At 41.7% G+C, this 25,394-nt stretch overlaps 1 protein-coding gene across 1 annotated transcript in view; it reads left to right on the forward strand.

Moving 5' to 3' along the window:
• LOC134653937 (protein transport protein Sec31A) overlaps nucleotides 1-20,409 on the forward strand; it is a 35,118-nt gene extending 14,709 nt beyond the window's left edge. The window contains exons 14-26 of the mRNA XM_063509307.1: nucleotides 142-198; nucleotides 2,102-2,186; nucleotides 4,045-4,155; nucleotides 4,673-4,870; nucleotides 5,955-6,163; nucleotides 8,175-8,336; nucleotides 10,792-10,900; nucleotides 11,375-11,482; nucleotides 12,861-13,339; nucleotides 15,919-16,143; nucleotides 16,716-16,844; nucleotides 18,219-18,290; nucleotides 20,195-20,409. Coding sequence (XP_063365377.1) covers nucleotides 142-198; nucleotides 2,102-2,186; nucleotides 4,045-4,155; nucleotides 4,673-4,870; nucleotides 5,955-6,163; nucleotides 8,175-8,336; nucleotides 10,792-10,900; nucleotides 11,375-11,482; nucleotides 12,861-13,339; nucleotides 15,919-16,143; nucleotides 16,716-16,844; nucleotides 18,219-18,290; nucleotides 20,195-20,383 — 2,133 coding nt within the window. The 3' untranslated portion in view covers nucleotides 20,384-20,409. The remainder of the gene's footprint in view (nucleotides 1-141; nucleotides 199-2,101; nucleotides 2,187-4,044; nucleotides 4,156-4,672; nucleotides 4,871-5,954; nucleotides 6,164-8,174; nucleotides 8,337-10,791; nucleotides 10,901-11,374; nucleotides 11,483-12,860; nucleotides 13,340-15,918; nucleotides 16,144-16,715; nucleotides 16,845-18,218; nucleotides 18,291-20,194) is intronic.
• The last annotated feature ends 4,985 nt before the right edge of the window (nucleotides 20,410-25,394 follow it).

Consider the following 25,394-nt stretch of genomic DNA (forward strand, 5'->3'; position numbering starts at 1 on the left):
CCAAACGCCTTAAAGTACAAAATCAATGAAAAACACAACCATCAGATTTCTCCACACAATAACGCCGTAACTCCCTTCCACTGCCACTGTAAACTATGCCCTGCACCAGTGTACATAAGGTCTGTTTTAACACGCGCCCAGGGCGAGTCCACGGAGACCGACGCGGAACTCTCCACTGACACCAGCACTGATCTTTCGGTGAGTTCGGGCGACTATGTAACGTAGCTCAACGATTGTGGACTTTAAAGTTATATCCATATGGTTCAAAATTAAATTTCAATAGTGCGACAGGTTATGAATACTTGCTGTTAGAATTAGTGCCCTAGTGCCTATGTCGAAAATTTATAGGGCCATATGTACTGTAAAACGTTATACAATACACGTGCGAAAAGGTAATTCGCAACCCGTGTCATTTATCGCCACTCGTTGCGAATTTCCTAATTTTCGCACTTGTATCGTAATGTACTATTAAATGCAACGGTCATAAATAACTGATCTCACTTTAACTCCTTGATAATGGCAGCGTTTGGATTTTAAGAGAATTTTGTTAGGTACTTCAGAAGGCCAAATGCTTATCCATTTTTGTCAGTAATAGAACACTTTATAGTGTTTTATTAACACTTTATAGTAATAGAACACTTTATAGTGTTATTATTACGTGATAAACACAACAACAATAATTATTAATAGGTCAAATATTTAATTGTGTCGTTGAGCTATGTTACACATTGAACGTCATCTAAATTCTTAACTATCTCAGTGCTTACTGACACTAACAACATCTTTACAAAATTTCCTCAATACAGTAAATAACGCATGTACATTAATATTTAACACAGTTTTTAAGTCGCCACTGTCGCCAACAAGCTCGTCCGAATTTCACCTTCCCATACAAACGGAGTTTTGTTCTCATTTTAAAACTACGTGTTGGATTTGTAATGAAACTTTGCACATACAATGACATGAGCTATATCAAGTTCTGTAATTATAGTTCGTTTTTTTTAGCATTAGAAATAAGGTAAACAATCTTGATGTGTCTTAAAAAACACATTTTAAAAATAAGTCACGGCAAATATGTAACAATTATGAACCTAATACGATCATTTATATTCTTCTGCTTTCATAAGTAATAGTTTTTGATTTTTAAAAAGCGTTTTTCAATTAAAAGACATGTCAAGATCGCTTACATTCTTGCAAGTTCTTTCTAATGCTAAAAAAAACGAACTATAATTTATATAGCTCCAGTTTATAAAACAAACGAAATAGAGCAAAAACAAGTTTTTATAAATAATTTAAATTCGCTGTTTTTCTTTTAACTATGGCATCTGAAACTACATAAACTAATCACAGAACTAGATATACTTTATACTATTGTAAGTACAACGTTTCACAGCAATCTCACTAGTCGTTTTAAAATGAGAGCGTAACTACGTTTGTATGGAGAATCGACCTTGCCGGGGACTGTTAGGCCCGAGATACACTTGTAAGTTTCATTGAGGTATACAAGAGACGACATCTCGAACAAAATGTTTCCGCACCTCAGAGAAGTGCATGCACTTCTTTGCTTTTAGTACGTCACCGACCACTGACGAGATGCCACACATGTACAGAAAATTAAAAAAAAAAAAAAAAAAAATGCGTGCGTGTTAAAAAATTGCAACAATAGCACAAGAAAATATAATAAAAGGGATGGAATAACATTTCACCGGTAACTCCGGTAAGCAACGGAATAACTGTTGATTTACTATTATTTAGTTTTCAAAGTAAATGTTTGGTCGTAGAAAAAGTATTGTATGCAACGTTGTTTAACTGAGTCAAAACATACTCGTGGCGTCTTTATTAACAATTTCCGGCTTCGCATGCATGCATGCACTTCTCTGAGGTGCGGAAACATTTTGTTCGAGATGTCGTCTCTTTTATGTACCTCAATGGTAAGTTTTACTTACGTAAGTAGGAACAAAGCTATTAGAATAAGATAACGATATTCATCTCTCATTCTGTCGTATAGCTGTGTCCCTACTTACGTAAGTAAAACTTACAAGTGTATCTTGGGCCTTAAGGTCATAATAAATGTTTATAATTGAGTATGTATTCGTTGCAGGATGCACACACACTGATCGAAAGGAAACTGTCAAATTTGGACCTGGAGCCCCAAGCACAAAATGTCGTCATTCCCAACGGAGAAGGTATTTAAATTTGTTATATGTATGAATTACTATTAGGTATTGTATAAGTGGATAATAAATACTATTTTATAATAAACAAGTAGGTAATAGGTTATTGGTGTTGATGCGAAAACGTGTGCAATGCAGGCCTCGAAAACTGTTTTATTCCTTCGCCTTTCGTATTAAAAATATCTAAGCAAGGTAGAATGAGTATTGCTGTCTTTTTCACGCATGACCACTTGTTTAACCGAAAGTCTCCGAAAGCCGAGAATAACCGGTATTATATCGTTCCCCGCGAACCATAAAATTCCGTTCCCTCTTCTTACCAGTTAGAATGTATTGTGCATCCGCACAGGCAAACGATCAGAAGATAATGACATACATATATGTAAATGTGACACATATCTGTCTTAGAAGACTTCTTCTATATAGCCAGAGTTTATGTTGGTACATACATATACGAACTCTATGTAGGTATATTAGACACACGCCAACATCACTGTTGTAATAGGGATGTTGACAATTTTTTGGAACTGGTTTCATTTTGTAGATAGACACGTAATAATTACAGAAAAAAATATTAAAAAAATATATTCATTAATTTTGAATAAAAAAACATGTATAATAAGTTTCGTGTTTAAATTTCGCGCCTAAACGCTCCAAACTGTCACGTGACCTTGATGATGTAACGGCGTTTTAAACAAACTGCTGTCAGTCATTTTTTTAAATTCTTTATATGGCAACTAACAATTTTTTTTAAAGCGTTAACACACTACCGCATCGGACAGCGACCTTCTTTCTCGCTCTAACTTATAGCTGCGTCCTTAACGCACCACCTTATACACTATCGATTCGTGCGCCGCACCGCACCAAGATCGCGTTTCGGTACGATAATCTGCAGACACTTAGGCAGGTTTTATAACTTGTCTTTGGTGATTCCACTGTGATTACGTCACGCGCTCCGATTGGCGTTTGCAGTCACGTGATACTGGGCATTATTTTAAATACTTTTGATTATTTTTAATTAATTTATATATGCGTACATATTTACACTTGCAAAATATGATTTTCCGCGTTCTAATATTCCCTGTTATGGTAAAAACATAACATGTTATATATTCGCGATTCATGTCAACATCCCTATTATAGTAGTTTATGCAACAGTGATATAATAAGGGTTCTTAAAATTCAAGGGTCGAAGTTACAAAACGAGACGTAGTCGAGTTTTGTAAAAAAAGACCCGAGAATTTTAAGAACCAATTATGAGCTGTTGCCTTGGAGGATATAATCAAACGGAGACGCCATGTCTGTAATTTTCTGTACAAAACAGTCTGCCGATTTTTGCGGGGGAGGGGAACGTCAAATGTATGCGTAACGTAAAAATAGCCATGTCAGATAAACGTCAGTCCATACATTGTGTATGACCGTTGGCCGCCTATTTTCGACAGAGGGGAAAGCCTGTTAATGGCTACTCCGTTTAGTTGTATCCTCCAAGGCTGTTGCATACATTACTTTTTCTATGACAGCTGCACCCGACACAAAACAGTTAAGACTAAGAAAATGGGTTACTTTGTATGAATTATTATGCACACAGCAAAACATAGAGCCAAAAAAAAAACAAGTTATTATTGTAAATGAAAACATACCTCTTTCAATCAAGATGATCGGAAGTTGTATCTTTAAAAAAAATAAAGCAGTTGTATTATACTCATAAGATGACTGCTAGCAGTCATCTTATGAGCCTATAGACAAATCATTCAAATGACATTGCTTTAGATATCACTGTCAGTCATTTAATTGACACATTTAAGTGCTGGAGTAGAAAAAAGTAAGTTCCAACACAATGTACGGGTGCCCTAAATGTGTCGAATGTTGTCAGATTCGACCAGTGTCATCTGCCGCGCGCTGGTGTGCGGGAACCTCGAGGAGGCCGTGGAGCTGTGTCTTGACGCCAAGCGGGTGGCTGACGCACTCGTCATCGCCTCTCTGGGTAACTTATTTTTCATTTCTCATGCTCTGACAGAGGGTCATTGTTGTTCTAAAAGGTGTGCAGAAAATGATACGTTTCCGTACTAGAACATTTTACGTTCCAAAAGTACGATTTTATGATTATTTTTACGATAAGCAACTGAAATTCGGGTTTAAATGGATTTACAATTTCCATAAATAACGATACTTTTGCCTAAGTTGTTAATTGAAAGTACCCTCAAGGTTTACTATAAAATTTTATACTTAGTCATGTTTAAAAAAAAAACACATGCATTTTACTTTCCTCGTATTTGAAATGAAAAGTAGAGTGTTTGACTCGGGTGAAAGGCATCATTTTAGCCTCGGACTATTGGCGCTCTCACTGCGTTCGAACACCAATTTACCTCGGCAGAAATGGGTGCCTTTCATCCCTTGTTTAACAATCTACTATTTTAATTTATGTCTCATCTCTGGACAAAGAATTTTTGGCACGTGTTTCAATTTGCTAGACATACTTTAACGAGTTAATTTCTCCACAGGCAGTCAAGAGCTCCTCTACAAAGTCCAAAAATACCACCTGGCGCACTCCGGCCGCGACCCGGTGGCTCTGGTAGCCAGTAGTTTGCTGAACGGCCGCTGGGAGGCGCTGGTGTCTTCGTCTAGCCCGTCTTCGTGGAGAGATGTGCTGGCGGCATGTGTCACTCACACTGAGGGCGCCGAGCTGCAGCATTACTGCGGTATGTACTAACATGAGCCGGTGGCTCTAGTAGCCAGTAGTTTGCTGAACGGCCGCTGGGAGGCGCTAGTGTCTTCGTCTAGCCCGTCTTCGTGGAGAGATGTGCTGGCGGCATGTGTCACTCACACTGAGGGCGCCGAGCTGCAGCATTACTGCGGTATGTACTAACATGAGCCGGTGGCTCTAGTAGCCAGTAGTTTGCTGAACGGCCGCTGGGAGGCGCTAGTGTCTTCGTCTAGCCCGTCTTCGTGGAGAGATGTGCTGGCGGCATGTGTCACTCACACTGAGGGCGCCGAGCTGCAGCATTACTGCGGTATGTACTAACATGAGCCGGTGGCTCTAGTAGCCAGTAGTTTGCTGAACGGCCGCTGGGAGGCGCTAGTGTCTTCCTCTAGCCCGTCTTCGTGGAGAGATGTGCTGGCGGCATGTGTCACTCACACTGAGGGCGCCGAGCTGCAGCATTACTGCGGTATGTACTAACATGAGCCGGTGGCTCTAGTAGCCAGTAGTTTGCTGAACGGCCGCTGGGAGGCGCTAGTGTCTTCGTCTAGCCCGTCTTCGTGGAGAGATGTGCTGGCGGCATGTGTCACTCACACTGAGGGCGCCGAGCTGCAGCATTACTGCGGTATGTACTAACATGAGCCGGTGGCTCTAGTAGCCAGTAGTTTGCTGAACGGCCGCTGGGAGGCGCTAGTGTCTTCGTCTAGCCCGTGTTCGTGGAGAGATGTGCTGGCGGCATGTGTCACTCACACTGAGGGCGCCGAGCTGCAGCATTACTGCGGTATGTACTAACATGAGCCGGTGGCTCTGGTAGCCAGTAGTTTGCTGAACGGCCGCTGGGAGGCGCTAGTGTCTTCGTCTAGCCCGTCTTCGTGGAGAGATGTGCTGGCGGCATGTGTCACTCACACTGAGGGCGCCGAGCTGCAGCATTACTGCGGTATGTACTAACATGAGCCGGTGGCTCTAGTAGCCAGTAGTTTGCTGAACGGCCGCTGGGAGGCGCTATAGTGCTTTATTTCGTACATGGTGTAAAATAATTCCTTTTAAATGCAGTCAAATACCCTATTGTTTTTCTTTTGTTGTAGAAATGCTCGGCGATCGCCTCTCAAAAGAATCCGATCCAGCCCTCGCTGAGGCATCAACAGTGTGCTATATAGTGGGCGCTAGTGCCGACGCCTTGCTGTCCCGCTGGGGGGCGAGGCGGCGGGACGGGGGGGCGCACGCCTTGGCTAAACTGACGGAGCTGGCGCTACTGATGAGACGAGCCGCGGCCGCTAGAGGGAGAGACACACAGGTGAGACAGAGACAGCAGTAGTGGGCGCTAGTGCCGACGCCTTGCTGTCCCGCTGGGGGGCGAGGCGGCGGGACGGGGGGGCGCACGCCTTGGCTAAACTGACGGAGCTGGCGCTACTGATGAGACGAGCCGCGGCCGCTAGAGGGAGAGACACACAGGTGAGACAGAGATAGCAGTAGTGGGCGCTAGTGCCGACGCCTTGCTGTCTCGCTGGGGGGCGAGGCGGCGGGACGGGGGGGCGCACGCCTTGGCTAAACTGACGGAGCTGGCGCTACTGATGAGACGAGCCGCGGCCGCTAGAGGGAGAGACACACAGGTGAGACAGAGATAGCAGTAGTGGGCGCTAGTGCCGACGCCTTGCTGTCCCGCTGGGGGGCGATGCGGCGGGACGGGGGGGCGCACGCCTTGGCTAAACTGACGGAGCTGGCGCTACTGATGAGACGAGCCGCGGCCGCTAGAGGGAGAGACACACAGGTGAGACAGAGATAGCAGTAGTGGGCGCTAGTGCCGACGCCTTGCTGTCTCGCTGGGGGGCGAGGCGGCGGGACGGGGGGGCGCACGCCTTGGCTAAACTGACGGAGCTGGCGCTACTGATGAGACGAGCCGCGGCCGCTAGAGGGAGAGACACACAGGTGAGACAGAGATAGCAGTAGTGGGCGCTAGTGCCGACGCCTTGCTGTCCCGCTGGGGGGCGATGCGGCGGGACGGGGGGGCGCACGCCTTGGCTAAACTGACGGAGCTGGCGCTACTGATGAGACGAGCCGCGGCCGCTAGAGGGAGAGACACACAGGTGAGACAGAGATAGCAGTAGTGGGCGCTAGTGCCGACGCCTTGCTGTCCCGCTGGGGGGCGAGGCGGCGGGACGGGGGGGCGCACACCTTGGCTAAACTGACGGAGCTGGCGCTACTGATGAGACGAGCCGCGGCCGCTAGAGGGAGAGACACACAGGTGAGACAGAGATAGCAGTAGTGGGCGCTAGTGCCGACGCCTTGCTGTCCCGCTGGGGGGCGAGGCGACGGGACGGGGGGGCGCACGCCTTGGCTAAACTGACGGAGCTGGCGCTACTGATGAGACGAGCCGCGGCCGCTAGAGGGAGAGACACACAGGTGAGACAGAGATAGCAGTAGTGGGCGCTAGTGCCGACGCCTTGCTGTCCCGCTGGGGGGCGAGGCGGCGGGACGGGGGGGCGCACGCCTTGGCTAAACTGACGGAGCTGGCGCTACTGATGAGACGAGCCGCGGCCGCTAGAGGGAGAGACACACAGGTGAGACAGAGATAGCAGTAGTGGGCGCTAGTGCCGACGCCTTGCTGTCCCGCTGGGGGGCGAGGCGGCGGGACGGGGGGGCGCACGCCTTGGCTAAACTGACGGAGCTGGCGCTACTGATGAGACGAGCCGCGGCCGCTAGAGGGAGAGACACACAGGTGAGACAGAGACAGCAGTAGTGGGCGCTAGTGCCGACGCCTTGTCTTGTCTTATTTTCTTTATAGTCTCTGTAACTGGGTACCTTTGTAAGGTACCTGCAAAATACATTCGTGATTTTAAACAGGGATGTTGCGGATGCAGATTTTTTGACATCCGCGGATGCGGATGCGGATATTTAAAGACTCACATCCGCGGATGCGGATGCGGATGCGGATGTCAAGATTAGGTACTTAGAAAACGTCAACTATTACATTTTTAGTATTTTTTGATTAAAAAAAAACGAAACGTTTAGTATTTGAGCAAGAATATAGGTGCGTTATATTTAATAAACAGTAACTTGGCCGACTTTTCTGGATCTAGACGATCTCGTTATAGATAATGACGAAATTACCTAGCACTTACGCCGCCGCTAAGACGTTCCTGTACCGACTTGTTTGACATCCGCATCCGCATAAGCTCCGCATCGATTTTATGCGGATGCAGATGCGGATGTTGAAAATAATGCGGAAGTTCCGCGGTTTCGGATGCGGATGTTCGCAACATCCCTAATTTTAAACTCATAAGGCTTTATTCAATTTTTTTTTTCAGAATGGCGGCAAACTGGAAGCCGTACTTACAGAATACGCGGGACGATTAGCAGCTCAGGGCTGCCTCCGCAGCGCCCTCAACAGCTTGGAGGGCGCGCCACCGAACGAGCTGCACGAACGGCTCAACACAGCCCTGGGACTCAACCCGCGTCGGCAAAGCCACGTGAGTTGGGATTTTTTATTTATTTTTAGGGTTCCGTACCTGAAAAGGAAAAAACGGAACCCTAATAGGATCACTCCTCTGCTGGCCGTCCGTCTGTCACAGCCTATTTTCTCCGAAATTACTAAACCAATTAAGTCGAAATTTGGCACAGATAATTATGTAAGTTTGTGACCCAAAGATGGACGTGTAACGTAAATAAATGAATTTTGAATATGGAGGCCATTTTTGGGGGGTATATGAGAAAAAAAAAGTTTTTCAAACTATATCGTGTTGCATATCAAATGAAAGAGCTCATTGTAAGGATCTCAAATATATATTTTTTATAATTTTAGGATTAATAGTTTAGCAGTTATTCAAGAAAATAGGCAAAAAATTACCATTCCCCCCCCCCCCTTATCGCCGAAACTACCGAGTCTAAAATTTTGGAAAAAAATACACAGAATAGTTCTTTATCTATAGATGACAGGAAAACCCGTTAGAAATGTGCAGTCAAGCGTGAGTCGGACTTAATCTACGGAACCGTTGGAACGCGAGTCCGAATCGTACTTGGCCGATATTTTTTTTTAAAACCATTTATTTCTGGGTAACCATACATTATAAAGTATTTGTACTCAGTCTAAGATAAATCTTAATTACTGAAAAGTTACTCCAAAACCATCTTAAATAGTAGTTTATGCAACAGTGATATAATAAGGGTTCTTAAAATTCAAGGGTCGAAGTTACAAAACGAGACGTAGTCGAGTTTTGTAAAAAAAGACCCGAGAATTTTAAGAACCAATTATGAGCTGTTGCATACGTTACTTTTTCTATGACAGCTGCAGCAAAAAAAAAAAATTATTATTAAAAAAAAAGAGTTATTATTTAAAAAAAAGAGTTATTATTAAAAAAAAGAGTTATTATTAAAAAAAAGAGTTATTATTAAAAAAAAGAGTTATTATTTAAAAAAAATTGAGTTATTATTTAAAAAAAAAAGAGTTATTATTGTAAATGAAAACATACCTCTTTCAATCAAGATGATCGGAACTTGTATCTTTAAAAAAAATAAAGCAGTTGTATTATACTCATAAGATGACTGCTAGCAGTCATCTTATGAGCCTATAGACAAATCATTCAAATGTCATTGCTTTAGATATCACTGTCAGTCATTTAATTGACACATTTAAGTGCTGGAGTAGAAAAAGAGGTATATAGGTCTCTTCCAGTTCAATTTTGTATTTCGTAAAACGTGAGTTGTTTAAATCAGTATAGTATGTTCGGAAACAGAAGAGTCGTGGAATGTATGGGGCCCCATACATTCCACGACTCTTCTCTTTCCGAACATACTCTAATATTTGTGACAGCTGATTTGTATCGACAAGAAAACTTCATGTTTGTGACGTGAGAAATTACCGTTCCTTATAGACTAGGAATCCTCTAGACTGAGTTTAGAGCAATTATTTCATGAAACCGATGCTGCCAAAAATACGGGGGTGCGGGGGACGAGGTGAGCGAATTCCGTGCCGTGATTGGTCCGTTCAAAGACACGGACCAATCACGGCACGGGATTGACTCGAAGATGGAGTAACGCTACCGTATGAGTGGCAGAGGGGGTAGCGTTACTATGCTTAGAGGATGTCTTGTCTGTGCCGTTCCTCAACCCACCCGAGGAGCGGCAGCTGACGTTCACGAGACTTCATTATACAAGTCCCCTTATTCCCCCCCCCCCCCCCACTCATGCCTTAATAAATACATCTAATTTTAATTAACGTACAGATGTAGTGCATAGAGTTAGACCAAGATAAGTCTATTACAACCATTCTGATAGCACACGCAGTGCAAGTGTCATTTGAAATGTCATATTTCTATGAAATGACGTATAAATAATACTTGCACTGCGTACTTGACTTGACGACCGGTCTGGCCTAGTGGGTAGTGACCCTGCCTGCGAAGCCGATGGTCCTGGGTTCGAATCCCGGTAAGGGCATTTATTTGTGTGATGAACACTAATATTTGTTCCGGAGTCATGGATGTTTTCTATGTATATATAAGTATGTATTTATCTATATAAGTATGTATATCGTCGCCTAGTACCCATAGTACAAGCTTTGCTTAGTTTGGGGCTAGGTTGATCTGTGTAAGATGTCCCCCAATATTTATTTATTTATTTATTTATTATGCTATCAAAATCGTTTTCTTGGTCTAACTCTAATTGTTTCCTCAGTACGTCGCCGTCAGATATGTCGGAGCGGTCAAGGCGCTCACAAACATCTGAAGGCGCTTCTATTCTCAAGGCGCTAGAGTGCGTGTTAACATATTTTTGAGCACCTCGGCCGCTCCGATATATCTGATGGCAACTGTACCGAGACTGACTGAAATAGCAAGACACGTTCGTACGTTTTCGTGAAAATACGATGGAAAATAATTATGCGTTAGATCTGTATGAGCTTGTTTGTTAACTGGCTATGTTTTGTTGCAGCAACAGCAGCAAAGTGTGCCGCAGTTCGCGCGCTGCCGCACGACGAGCGGTCACGCCAAGCGCGGACATTTGGTGGCACACAACGACGTTTCTAACACCTACAGCGCAGGTTCGCTCTCGCTAGTATTTCGAAATAGATAATCTGTTGAACTTTTAAGATGATTGTGAAAACTTTTTTGTTTAGCGGTTTAACTATTCAGTGGCATTGTATGTACAAAACTCTTTATTGTACAAAACACAAATATGGCACAGGATAGGCTGTACAAAGGAGAACTTATTTCTTTAAGGGATTTCTTCCAGTTAACCTTTGAATAGATGAGAATTGATTAAGAACGGTATAGAGCACTGAGAAGCGGGCCAGGTATTCAAAATGATCTTGACGCGACTTTATTGTTATGAGAATTAGAGCATGCCAAGGTAATTTTGAACACCTCGCCCGCTTAGCAAAGCAACTTCTGCTGTTGATTGTACATTGTACAATAGACTACCGGAAAGTCAATAAAATTATAAAAGAGGGCGAGCATTGTTTTCTTTAGGTATGATTGTTATTTTAGTGTTACATCAAATATTTTGTCACGAACAGTGGCGCCATCTTACGAGCCCAACCCGTGGGCGCAGCAACAACAAGCCGCGCCCACATTCCCCGCGCCGCCACAACCGCCCCGCCCGGGCAGCGTGGGGCCGCACTCTGGTAAACATTCATGCCTAAGATAAGATAAGATAAAGATAAAAGATAGTTTATTCAAGTAGGCATATTACAGTCGCCATCAGATATATCGGAGCGGCTAAGGTGCTCACAAATATCTGAACCGGGGATGTTGCGAACGTTCGCATCCGCATCCGCAACCGCGGAACTTCCGCATTATTTTCAACATCCGCATCCGCATAAAATCGATGCGGAGCATATGCGGATGCGGATGTCGAACAAGTCGGTACAGGAACGTCTTAGCGGCGGCGTAAGTGCTAGGTAATTTCGTCATTAGGTATACCTATAACGAAATCGTCTAAATCAGCGGTCGGCAACCTTTTAGCAGCCAAGGGCCACATAGTAGTTAACGAAATTAACGCGGGCCGCACTTTGTTAATATTTATGACTTTATCAGACATTGCCGTTTGTCAATATTACATACAAAATAGCCAGGGAGGCTCGCGGGCCGCAAGTGACAGGTTCACGGGCCGCGGATTGCCGACCGCTGGTCTAGATCCAGAAAAGTCGGCCAAATTACTGTTTATTAAATATAACGCACCTATAGGTATTCTTGCTCAAATACTAAACGTTTCGTTTTTTTTTAATAAAAAAAATACTAAAAATATTTGACGTAAATTTTCTAAGTACCTAATCTTGACATCCGCATCCGCGGATGTGAGCCTTTAAATATCCGCATCCGCGGATGTCAAAAAATCTGTATCCGCAACATCCCTGATCTGAACACGCCTCTACTGTCAGGGTGTTGAGTGCGTGTTCAGATATTGTGAATACCTTGGCCGCTCCGATATATCTGATGGCGACTGTACAATGCGCTTATGAACGTCAAATAAAGCTACACCGGCTCCAACCCTACACCTCTGCCTCGAGAAGATTTAAATCCCCCCTCAATTGGAGGAGGGTATCCCAATATGGGACCGGCAACAAAACACAAACACACGCACGCGGCACACACGCCGTCATACGAGACCACACACCTCCGGGAGGGTTATGTTTCAAGTTACTACATAGAGTCAGACCAAACTACCTCGGCGGCGATTTTGATAGCGCGGTCTGTGCAACGTTATTTTAAACGCATAAACACATTTTAATTGTAATTTTGACGTTTAAAGTTACACTTACACAGTCTGTGCTGACTATGTATTAATCTTGTATTATTAATAAACTAGCGACCCGCCGCCCCGGTTTTGCACGGGTTAACAGATTATACAAAAACCTTCTTGAATGACTCTATCTATTAAAAAAACCGCATCAAAATCCGTTGCGTAGTTTCAAAGATCTAAGCATACATAGGAACAGACGGCGGAAAGCGACTTTGTTTTATACTATGTAGTGATTACAAACATTATCCTTTGTGTTCCAGGTGGCATAACCTCCAAATCCAAATACAAAGTGGACCCGTCCGTGCAATCCGCGCCCCTCTACAACCAGTACAGCTTCAACAACCCCCAACCCCCCACTTATGGCTTCAACAGCCCCCTCCCCGACCAATACAGTGGCTCGACAGTCCCCAGCAGTGGCAGCTACACATACAGCCAGCCGCTAAACCCGAGCCAGCTGAACCCGATCAACCCGAGTGTAAACCCGATGAACCCGAGTGTAAACCCGATGAACCCGAGTGTAAACCCGATGAACCCGAGCGTAAATCCATTAAACCCGAGTGTAAATCCACTAAACCCGATGAACCCGAGTGTAAATCCACTAAACCCGATGAACCCGAGTGTAACTCCAATGAACCCGGCGCCAGTAGCGAGTCAAATGAACGGCAACTACCATCAGGAGCGGCGGCAGGAGGCGCCGCCTGGCTGGAACGACCCGCCGCCGGTTACTGCCAAGCCTAAGGTAGGTTTTATAAATACATATGTATATTTAAAAAAAAAACCGGCCAAGTGCGAGTCGGACTCGCGCTCGGAGAGTTCCGCACCATCAACAAAAAATAGAGCAAAACAAGCAAAAAAACGGTCACCCATCCAAGTACTGACCCCGCCCGACGTTGCTTAACTTCGGTCAAAATTCACGTTTGTTGTATGGGAGCCCCACTTAAATCTTTATTTTATTCTGTTTTTAGTATTTGTTGTTATAGCGGCAACAGAAATACATCATCTGTGAAAATTTCAACTGTCTAACTATCACGATTCGTGAGATACAGCCTGGTGACAGACGGACGGACGGACGAACGGACGGACAGCGGAGTCTTAGTAATAGGGTCCCGTTTTTACCCTTTGGGTACGGAACCCTAAAAAACGGAAAGATATTACTGCGATAAATATATGACTATCAACAAGTTACTGACATTACTGACTTATGTATATTTACAACGTGTTATTGTTATATTAATATAGTTATGAAAATTTGAGGATGATCATCTTCCTTTACGTTATCACGGTTTTTTGTCACGGCTCAAGGGAGCCTGGGCTCCGTTTGGCAACTAATCCCAAGATTGGTGTAAGCACTAGTTTTTACGAAACCGACTGCCACCTGACCTTCCAACCCAGAGGGTAAACTAGGCCCTTATTTTATTATTATTAATCCGGTTTCCTCACGATATTTTCCTTCACCGAAAAGCGACTAGTTAATATCAAATGATATAATTTCGTAAATCCGTAAAAGGTTTAAATAATATTTTACTTGTATTAGTGCCACTTGCACCATTCCACTAACCCTGGGTTAGCAGAGTTTACCCTGGAGTTACCATGGTTACCAGTACAATTTGACACTGAGTTAACGGTTTAACCACTTAACCTTGAGTTAGTGGGATGGTGCAAGTGGCCCTTACAAGTTATACAATATTTCGTAAACCGTGAGCATAGAAAATAAAATTGATTAGAGTGAAGTATGTCAGGTTTAGTAGGTACCATCGCCCACACTGTTAACTGACAGTTCGTAAACCTTATTATAAGAGGCATAAGGTCCACCGATGGACAGTTAAAGAGTGTTGCTGTTTGAAAATAAATAAATAAATATTATAAGACATTCTTGCACCACAGTCAAGTACCACAGTAAATTCAAGAAGGCTTGTGTTGTGGATACTCTGTCAACGGTATATATAATATACAAATACATAAATTCATAGAAAACGGCCAAGACTCAGGAACAAACATCTGTGCTCATCACACAAATAAATGCCCTTACCGGGATTCGAACTTCGGACCGCGGCTTCACAGGCAGGGTCAAATGAAAAAAACCGGCCAAGTGCGAGTCGGACTCGCGCACGGAGGGTTCCGCACCATCAACAAAAAATAGAGCAAAACAAGCAAAAAACGGTCACCCATCCAAGTACTGACCCCGCCCGACGTTGCTTAACTTCGGTCAAAAATCACGTTTGTTGTATGGGAGCCCCACTTAAATCTTTATTTTATTCTGTTTTTAGTATTTGTTGTTATAGCGGCAACAGAAATACATCATCTGTGAATATTTCAACGTCTAGCTATCACGGTTCGTGAGTTACAGCCTGGTGACAGACGGACGGACGGACGGACGGACGGACGGACAGTGGAGTCTTAGTAATAGGGTCCCGTTTTTACCCTTTGGGTACGGAACCCTAAAAATATGAATGTGTTTAGTATGGTTACCATCCCGAGTCAGGCGAGATGTCCGCGCTCCACGCCGGGACGAGGCGCTGGGGACACATTATAGAACACCGCCGCAACGGCGAGGTAGCCTTGGGACGAGTTTTGTGTGTCTGATGGTGTGACCCTTTTTCATAACAATTTTTGCCAGAAAAAAACCGACTTCACAAAACATTCCTCTTTGTAAATCGGCCCAGCCGTCAAACTCCGAGATATTGGGAAAAACCACTTCACGGTTAACCCGTGAAAAGCAGATTGAGATTAATCATTGATAATAAATTTGAATCATAACTCATAGACATAGACATAGAAAAGTTTTATTCAACATCACATTTTTACAGATAAACCTTAAATTTAGACTTAAAAACTAAGAAAAAAAATATTCATAATATAACTCGAGTCAAACCCCAAATATATTGAGTTAAAGAGTTTGGAATGTAAAAATCTGAAATAAAATCAAAACATGACGAATCAGCCCCAACCCGTAACATAGCTTTAAGTTTTTATCATTCGCTCCCTTCATAATTTCATGTGTTTTGTCTCGTTATTAAAATATTGTATTTTTGTTTTTGGTCCTGTTGGATGTGTTTCGACTAATCTAAATTGTAAATAGAGTTCTTGATGTGTTTTGTTTTCCGCAATTTGTAACCATGATAGGTAATACTTTACTTTTATAAACTATACAATACATATCCTCTTTATTGCACAACCTCAAAATAAATAACTATACAAATATTGATAAACACAGCAAATAATCTTACGACTAAAAAGTGACCGACAAAATCAAAATGAGTCGAGAGACGGAGACAAATTACATAACTAAAAATGTTACCAAAACTATTCTATTTTTAGCCAAAACAAGAAGTCCAGGAACAGGCACCCATCACCCACCCCCTATACGGAGTAGAACCCACACACGTGCCTCTAAACCCGGCCCAGCAATATCCTGGACAACAACAATATCCAGGCCAACAACAATATCCTGGACAACAACAGTATCCTGGCCAACAACAGTACCCAGGGCAGTACGACCAGTATCAGCAGCAACAGTACCCACCTGTAAAGCAGTATCCTCAGGTAACAAACTTAGACACCTTTTTAACTAGATACATACTGTTAAACCGCTAAAATATTGTCTAAATTCTTTCAACTATACTAAAACTAACTCGAACGTATTATTTTTTCACCACACCAAGTGGCAAAGGCTCTCTTGATTGTTCAGAAACTGATAGCAAAGTTGTATTTTATTCACATGTGAGGCAAAGTAATCAAATGCAAATTTTGAGTTGTTTTCTTATGTTTGCTGGTAGAATTGACTTTTAAATGATGATTTTGGATGATAAATATTTAATAACATTCATTTGGATTTGATTTTGTTTGATATTTTACATTTAATATTTGCTTGGGGTTGGTGTGGTGAAAAATTTTGTGTTCCACTCGGGGGCAAATTTTGTTTAACCCTCGTGTATTGAAACCCTCGCAACGCTCTAGAATCCATATTTCGAACCACTCGCTACGCTCGTGATTCAACTTTAGAATCCTTCGCTTGCTCGGGTATAAATATTAGCACGAGCGGTTAAACAACAACTTTGCCCCCTTGTAAAACAAATAACTATTTCAATCTAATACAAAATATGGTCTACTTTTAGTCGGCATCACCTTTACCGGCCGTGGAGGCAAAGCCCGCGCAGAAGGCCGAACTACCGGAGGAACATAAAGTGATGCAGAGTGTCTTTGACGCCATCAGGGCCGAGTGCTCTAACAGAGCTGCCAACCCGGTAAGTGGACCTTAATGTGCAGTGAACAAGGTCTAGATTACAGTGAAAGCTAACATGGTCATAGCTGTTCTGTAAATTGAAAACAAGCAATTTGTTTTATAAAAAAACCTTTTACAGTACATATGGGGCTACTTTTCCGCACTAGTGCGTAAAATAGCACTTTTCGTGCGATGTCGAAACTTTAAAGTGCCATAGGTACTGTAAAACGTTCTTCGAAACACGTGCTTCGGTCGTGTTTTAATTTATCGCCACTCGTTTCGAATTTCCTCTTTTTCGCACTTGTATGGAAAATAACTATTACAGTACATATGGTGCTACTTTTCCGCACTAGTGCGGAAATAAGCACATTCCGTGGCTATGTCAAAAATTTAAACGGGCATATGTACTGTGAAACGTTGTTCGATACACGTGCGAATAGGTATATCGCCACTCGTTTCGAATTTCCTCTTTTCCGCACTTGTATCGTAAATAACTATTGATCAATGATTTGTCTGTGATAGGGAAGACCGACATATTAAAATGTTGATTGGGCAGATCGCCATATGGCAAGGGCTATTTGTATACGTGCAGTCAACAGCGGAAGTTGCTAAGCGGGCGAGGTGTTCAAAATGATCTTGACGCGACTTTATTGTTAAGAGAATAAAAGCGCGTCAAGGTAATTTTGAACACTTCGCCCGCTTAGCAATTTCTGCTGCTGACTACTACTCTCAGATACAGTCAGAAAAGGAAGAGCTTCACTCCTGTGAGACACAGAATATTAAATATATTAAAAACGGGTCACTCACGTATTGTATAACGACCTTTCGACATGTTTCACTCCGTACCGAGGAGTGTCATCAGAAGCTTGCGTTGACGGTGACGGATCGGCACTTTTATCATTATATGTACACTTAATTATGGATTTAAATGGGTTAATCAACTTTTTCTTGTCACACGTTGCTATGGTTACGGTCTCCTGAGTCACCCTTAAAATTCTAGGTTTTTTCTTATTTAAATGAACCAAACTTGCATTTTATGGTAGTTATAAGACCTTTCCACAATGGGACATCTACTGAGCATGTTAGTAGAACATGGTACAGCAGTTCTTCTAACAATCCATGCTACTATTGTCTCCTCGCTGATGGGACAGAATAACAACAAGAAATAAATAAATAAAATGTTATTTATTTAGGTATAAACCCATTACATTTTACAATAATACAATAAAATTAAAGCTAGGTATACTAAATCTAAAACTAAACAAGTAGGTAGCTACTAATTATTAGGTGCGGCTGACATCTGCACACAACCTGCTACTGTATGAGTAGACAGTAGCAGGTTGATTGGAAATAGTTGATTGACCCAAATAACTGTTTTATAATTTGTTTCGTTCAGCAAATGAAGAGGAAACTAGAAGACGTCCAACGGAGGCTTGAGACGCTGTACGACCTGCTGCGAGAGTACCGGGTGAGTGGCGAACACATTGGGCGAATCTACTCTTTGGCAGTTTTGAGTGTCTCTTGCGTTACTACTAAATGTCTCTGGAGTTGCCAAGAAATAGGACTTCTAATATACATAGTTTCTGTTCAACTAGTTTTGAGTGTCTCTTGCGTTACTCAAAATGTCTCTGGGGTTACCAAGAAATAGGACTTCTAATATACATAGTTTGTGTTCAACTAGTTTTGAGTGTCTCTTGCGTTACTCAAAATGTCTCTGGGGTTACCAAGAAATAGGACTTCTAATATACATAGTTTATGTTCAACTAGTTTTGAGTGTCTCTTGCGTTACTCAAAATGTCTCTGGGGTTACCAAGAAATAGGACTTCTAATATACATAGTTTCTGTTCAACTAGTTTTGAGTGTCTCTTGCGTTACTCAAAATGTCTCTGGGGTTACCAAGAAATAGGACTTCTAATATACATAGTTTCTGTTCAAGTACCCGCCCCACCCGGTTAACTGTGGCCGGGTGGTCTAGTGGTCAGGACGTTAGCCGCGTAAGCTCGCGGGTTCGATTCCCGCCTCGGCGACTGGTAGATTTAGGCACATTTTATTTAGTGTATGATATCTATTTCAGTTTATAGTTTCTGGTTATTAGGTTTAAAAGTCTGGGCTTTAAATGTTTTAATAAATTGAAACATAGAAAAGCCATTAAGTTGAAAATTTAAAAGTTGTGGACATCTTGTGTTGGTCAAAAAAATGTTTCGCCCTTATCCTTAGCCGTTTTCCTTGGGTCTGCCACCTCGTGGCTTGTGGTAACTTTTGAATATAGATACTGAGTTATTGACTTAAGAAGAGCTAAAAAAATCTATTTAACAAAATGTGTGCTTCGATATTGTCAGCTGAAGTAGATGTATCTGTACGGATCCCGTACATTAAAAGCAGGTTAAAGGCAGATATATTATTACCTAACTCACATTTATAGACGGGTCTATCGCGAAATTTATTTTATTACCCATATTTACCGACCATTCGACACAGGTTTCCCTGAAATGTGAGTTAATATGTGTTCAAAACGCTAAAGTTTTAAATATTTTAAAAGCAGATATTTCTTAGACTTTTAGACCTAGATTCCTGGACCTCGCACAGTTTCTACAATCAGTAACTATTCGCTTTTGTAGTGTATGCGACCTCCGGCCGCATAACTATTTGGAAAGCCATAAGGCTAGTGTCAATTTGAATATATGTCAATGTAGTTAATCAATAAATAGATATTGTCCTGAATGCTGTTCGTCTATATATTCCTGCTAATATCCCGAGAACACCACAGCTTTTACTAATAATCAGGGGTCGGACAAAAAGTGCGGATGACGTCAAACCACTTATAGGATGATTTCAAATAGTATTTTTGATTTTCATAAACAATTATCACTTATCATTTATCAACCTCTTTATTAAACGATATCGCCACTTGAAATGAGTAAGTACGTTTTTGACTGACACATTGTCAATCAGATGAACAGTAAATTGACTTCGTTATTGTTTAGCTATTGTATCTTCACGATTATATTTAGCTAAAATGTATATTTACTAATGTATAAGAAAACGCTCTAAAATGTCATCTGTACTCGAATATTGTGGCAATTTTCCGTTTTTGGAGGTACGTGACAAACACGTATACTGCTCTTGCTGTAATCAAGATATACCAACGAAGAAATTTATTTTATTCACTACATCACCCTACCACCTGTATTATTAATTCCATGGATTTATTTACGATTATTTTGTTACTTCATTAATACTACTTTGTTACTACATGTCACACGGAAGTTTAAATACAAACTCAAACATTATCCTGTGTGCAAGATTACGTCATTTTCACGTCATCGGCACTTTTTGTCCGACCCCTGCTAATAATTATTTTATCTTGTTTAGCTATCGGAGCCGGCATTAAGCTCGCTCCACACCTGCGTGCAGCACGTCCAATCCTCCGACTACGAGAACGCACTGCGCGCGACGACTTCACTCGCGACTGGCGCCGACTTCGCCGCCGCGGCCTCGTTCCTGCCCGGCCTCAAGACGCTGCTCCAACTCGCGTACCAACTGCAGGTATACGTGCGGTGAGCGCCATCAACGCACATGTGCGTTTGTCGCCATTGCCATAGAGAAAAAAATACATAGAGTGCTCACTCCATACATCAGTTTTAGTACCGAAAAGACCGGTCGGTGCTACATCTATTGTCAAGTAGCAGTATAGTTTGTAGCTTTCTAGTAGACCCCGAAGGCTTCCTATTCCTATTGTCTATTGTTCAGTAAAACCGCACGTGCTACTTACCTGCAAAAAAGGGTCCTAATTATTCTATTTGACACCTGAGCGCGGGCTAGTCCAACGCTCAAAAAACCAGTGTAGGTGCGCTCTCCGATAACGCGCCTTTGTTACGCATCTCGATGACACATTTTAGACTGGTTCTGTAGCGTTCGACTCGCCGGCACTCAGTAACCGAAGTACCGATTTTTTATGCAGGTGGTTGTGGCACGTGGCACGAGCGGTTTTTCTTAACAATAGACAATAGGATTAGCCTTCGGGGTCTATTAGAAAGCTACAAACTATACTGATAGTTCCGCTACTCCATGCTAGATGTAGACACTGAAATTAATAGTCTGAACTGATGTATGGAGTGAGCACTCTATGTATTTTTTTCTCTATGCCACTGCCAAGAACGCACATGTCCGCCTATCTTAACTGCCAAGAACGCACATGTGCGTTCGCTTGTTACACTGCAGTGAATGTGTCAATCTAACATGGCCCAAGATTCTATCCATTTAAGTATGATAAATAATATGTAACGCTATTGTTGACTCTTCAATACGAAGATTGATGAATGTCTTATCTAAAAAAAACCTTTCAATATTGAAATTAAGTCATAAAAAAACAATCAATGACTATAAAAATGTTAACAAATGAAATATATTCTAACAGTATTTTCCGACTCTTCAACGTGAAAAACGATACCTGACGGTCAATGCCAAGAACGCACATGTGCGTTCACTTGTTACACTGCAGTGTACGTGTCAATCTAACGCAATTCTATCCATGTTTAAGTATGATAAATAATTTGCGCAGACTTTCCATAAATGTGTTCGTTATTAATTTAATTAAATATATATTATTTTACGTTAGATTGTTTGGAACTTTAAACACGTTTAGTATTTTTTTATATTATCCGATAAGATCTATCGAGTCGACGATGTAAGTTAATATTATTTTGTGCCTTATTTTAATTATGCTATTAAAAACACCTATTAACAGTGCCGCACTTAACACATTTAGTGCCCAAAACCCGACTATCGGGTATTTTATGATTTCGTTCCCAGGCCGAACGACCCGATAGTCGGGATCGTGGTACTACAGCTTTATATGAAGAGATGTTTGTGGGCTGGCGCGGATGTCTTGTTTGGCTGGGTGGCAATTAATGTGTTAACTATGCTATTAATTACTACCACGAGTTCGGAGCCATATTGATAATCTATGGAAAATCAAATTATTTTTCATAGACTTTGTATGGCGGTTTCGGAATGGATGGAAAAAGTGTAGCTAGGGGACAACTTTAAATAAAATGGCCCAGTTATTGGCCACTACATAGTATGTAATTGGCCACTTTTAACAATAAGGCTTCAAATGGCTTGTTTCTTTTTGACTTGTTACGGATGACTCAAGCTAGACCGGGCCGGGTCCGGGCCGGAGCTTCCGGCGCTTCGTTTTCTATGGAAAGCACCACGTGATCACCGATCCGATCAGCCGTTATAGAAAATGACATGTGGGACGCCTCGGCTCGGGCCCGGCCCGGTCTGGCTTGAGTCATCCTTAACAAGTCAGAAAGAAATAAGCCATTTGAAGCCTTATTGGGCCAGTCATCCATTGGGAGTGGCCAATTACTATAGCAGTTACCCTACACTCAACTCACGAGCAATGAATTCAGGTCATTGTAGTTAGAAATTATGTATAAAGTAACCGATTTTCGATGCTGTTTCGTGTAAAAAAAAACGCGTTTCGATATTGCTATTAGTTAACACGTTATTTGTGACGTTATCTATGAAAAAGGACCTTATTGTCGATGGCGCTTACGCCATTATTAACGATGCTCCGATATAAATACAATGCCCCGCGACGCTGTGCGGCGTAAGCGCCATCGACAATAAGGTCCCTTTTCATACATAATGCCCCATTTTATCTATCATTACTAATATTAGAAAAAATAAAATAAATATGTAATGTTAAAAATTGTGTGCATTTAAATGATTTAGTTAGGCGTTTGGTAATCATAAAATTTACTATTTGTTCCTTAATACTATTTGTTACTTAATACTAGGGGGTATTACTGCAATGTTCTGCCGCCAGAGTGCAGCACCAGCACTCATCGTATACCATTGAGTAACTTATACATACTGTACCTTAAACTGTTTTTGACAAGTTTTCACAGACAATAATATACGACATTGATACATCAAGGCGGTTTCACGGTTTTTTTACAAAGGGCCTACCGGGAAACGCGAAAATCTGCCTCTTTATCGCTCGAATGTGCAAGAGTGATAGAGAGGTTAGATAACAAAATTTCGACTCTCGTTTGCGGTAGACCCTTAGATTGCGACGGATTGTGGAAGTGGCGCCCCCTACGCAGAGTTACGCGTAATATTCCCTATTAATATTTATTTTCTTGAATTCTAACAGTTATATCGTACCCCCCCCTCCCCCCCACTCCTAAAGGGTAGTATTTATTTATTTCCCAAAGACACGAATAAAATGGATGCGAGTGTACTTTTGTACTGAAGTATGACGACTATATTGTTTAAATTAATGTATTATTGTATAATAAAATAATAATGTATTATAGATTTAATATAATAACAATGAAATATATTTTTAGAAATTATTGTGTATTTAATTTTTACCTTTTACCAATATCAAGTATCGGCAAAGGTGATACAAGTAGGTAGATTGTTGACCAAGGGATGAAAAGCACCCATTTCTGACGTGGTATTTTGGCGAGGGCGCTCGAATGGAGTGAGAGAGCTTTTCATCCGAGAGAGAGAGAGAGACACTCTACTTTTCATTTAGAATACGAGGAAAGTAAAATTCATGTGTACCTACCTATTTTACAAAACATGACTTAAGTTTTAGTAGGTAATACTTTACTAGGTATTTTTTGTTGAAGGTACTTTCAATAGTTTCCATTTGCATTTTAAGTATCGTTGTTTATGAAATCGGGAGTTAAATATCATGGAAATTATACAAAAATCAATTTGGTATAAAACATTTACGTAACGGGCAGAAACGAATCACTTTCAAACGTAAAGCATCTGAAAATGTACGATTGACAAGAGGCGTGTCCAGTTATTTGTGAGCACATTGACCGCTCCGATATATCTATGGCGACTACGTAGGCACCTACAAATTTTCACTTCCAATAACTAGCGTTAGGTAGGTATACACTAATCAATAAAACAGGCCGTAATACCTCGCGTGACAACCAGATGCTTTATATAAAACGTCCTTAAAACATATTACTCATTCTCATGAGTCATAACCGTGGCAATGAACGATAACTTGTATAGCAACAACCGTTGTTAAACAAAAACAGACTTTATTCCTTAGGCATTAGGATCAATGTCGGTTGAAAATACCTATCGTAAGAATTATCGATCTTATCATAATGGGTCGTAACATACATGTATGACTCGCTTCAATGATAAAATTGCGCTAAATAAATGAAAACGAATGTATTTTGAACCATAAATTGAACAAAATAAGGTTTCATTTAGTGTAGCTATCCCTTAGATTTAATATAATCTTGATTAAATATTTGTCATACTTTTAAATAAAACAAACTTATTAAAAATAAGCAGCTTTATTACACTTAAAAGGTAACAATACTGCTTAGACTAATACACACATAACATGTACTTAAAATATAATATTACATACAACTTAACAAAGTGCTTTTCAAATGCAAGACTAAGTAATACTAGAAGGTTGAACCACAAATTCTGAAGCGTTCAGGCGTTATTCAAATTTATTTCAACAATCAAACTTGATAATACTTTCGCTTCTTTTTCCTCTTGATAAATAGGAGCGTGATATATCTTTTATTTTTATCACATAATACTTAGAGCGCCTTTATGTACTAGAATCTAGATGATCAAATTTGTTTATACCTGTAATTGCTTTCAGGTAATGTGATCAATTGATTATGACATGTGATCAAAAATATAAAAATATCTGGTCACCATTAACACATTCAGTGCCGAAAACCCGACTATCGGGTATTTTATGATTCCGTTCCCAGGCCGGACGACCCGATAGTCGGGATCGTGGTACTACAGCTTTATATGACGAAATTTTTGTGGCCTGACGCGGATGTCTTGTTTGGCTGGGTGGCAATGAATGTGTTAAGTATTGTGTACTAATGGCCTGCCGGCCTAGCCAAGGTGACAATCGCTATCGCTTCGACAACGAAACGCTTTGTTTCTTTCTATCACTCTTCCATATTAGTGCGACAGTGACAGTTGCGTTTCGTTCGCTACGGAGCGTAAAGCTTTGGATTCCTCCGAAAACGGTGCCGTCATATGACGGCCGTCATATAGCGGCAGCAAAAGACGGCCGTCTTTACGGTGGCGACATGTGGAAAGTACCACGGCGTCATAACACACCGTCATCCACCAAGGTCAAAGCGGCAAATTTGAAAAATGTAGGCGCGATGGGATAACGTCCCATAGAAAATTTGAATTTCGCGCCTTTTCCTACTGACAAGATTTGCTTGATCATCTATAATTTACTTGGAGGATGAAATATCATCAGAAGAGGAAAATTATCGTAGTACGGAATCATTTATTCAAAATGGCGTCACCGCTATCTAATAAAACGTTCACGAAACTATCGACACCGTCATGACGGCCGTCATCATACGTTACGTTGACAATCAACGTAACGTAACGCTGTCTAGGAAACCGCGCCATCTTGTTTACATAGACAACGTTCTAGTGACGTCATTCGACGCTATATAGCGGCCGTAATATTACGGCACCGTTTTCGGAGGAATCCAAAGCTTAAGCGATTGTCACGTTGGCTACGCGGCCA

The sequence above is a fragment of the Cydia amplana genome, chromosome 14 (assembly GCF_948474715.1).
Source record: "Cydia amplana chromosome 14, ilCydAmpl1.1, whole genome shotgun sequence".
NCBI classification, from domain to species: domain Eukaryota; kingdom Metazoa; phylum Arthropoda; class Insecta; order Lepidoptera; family Tortricidae; genus Cydia; species Cydia amplana.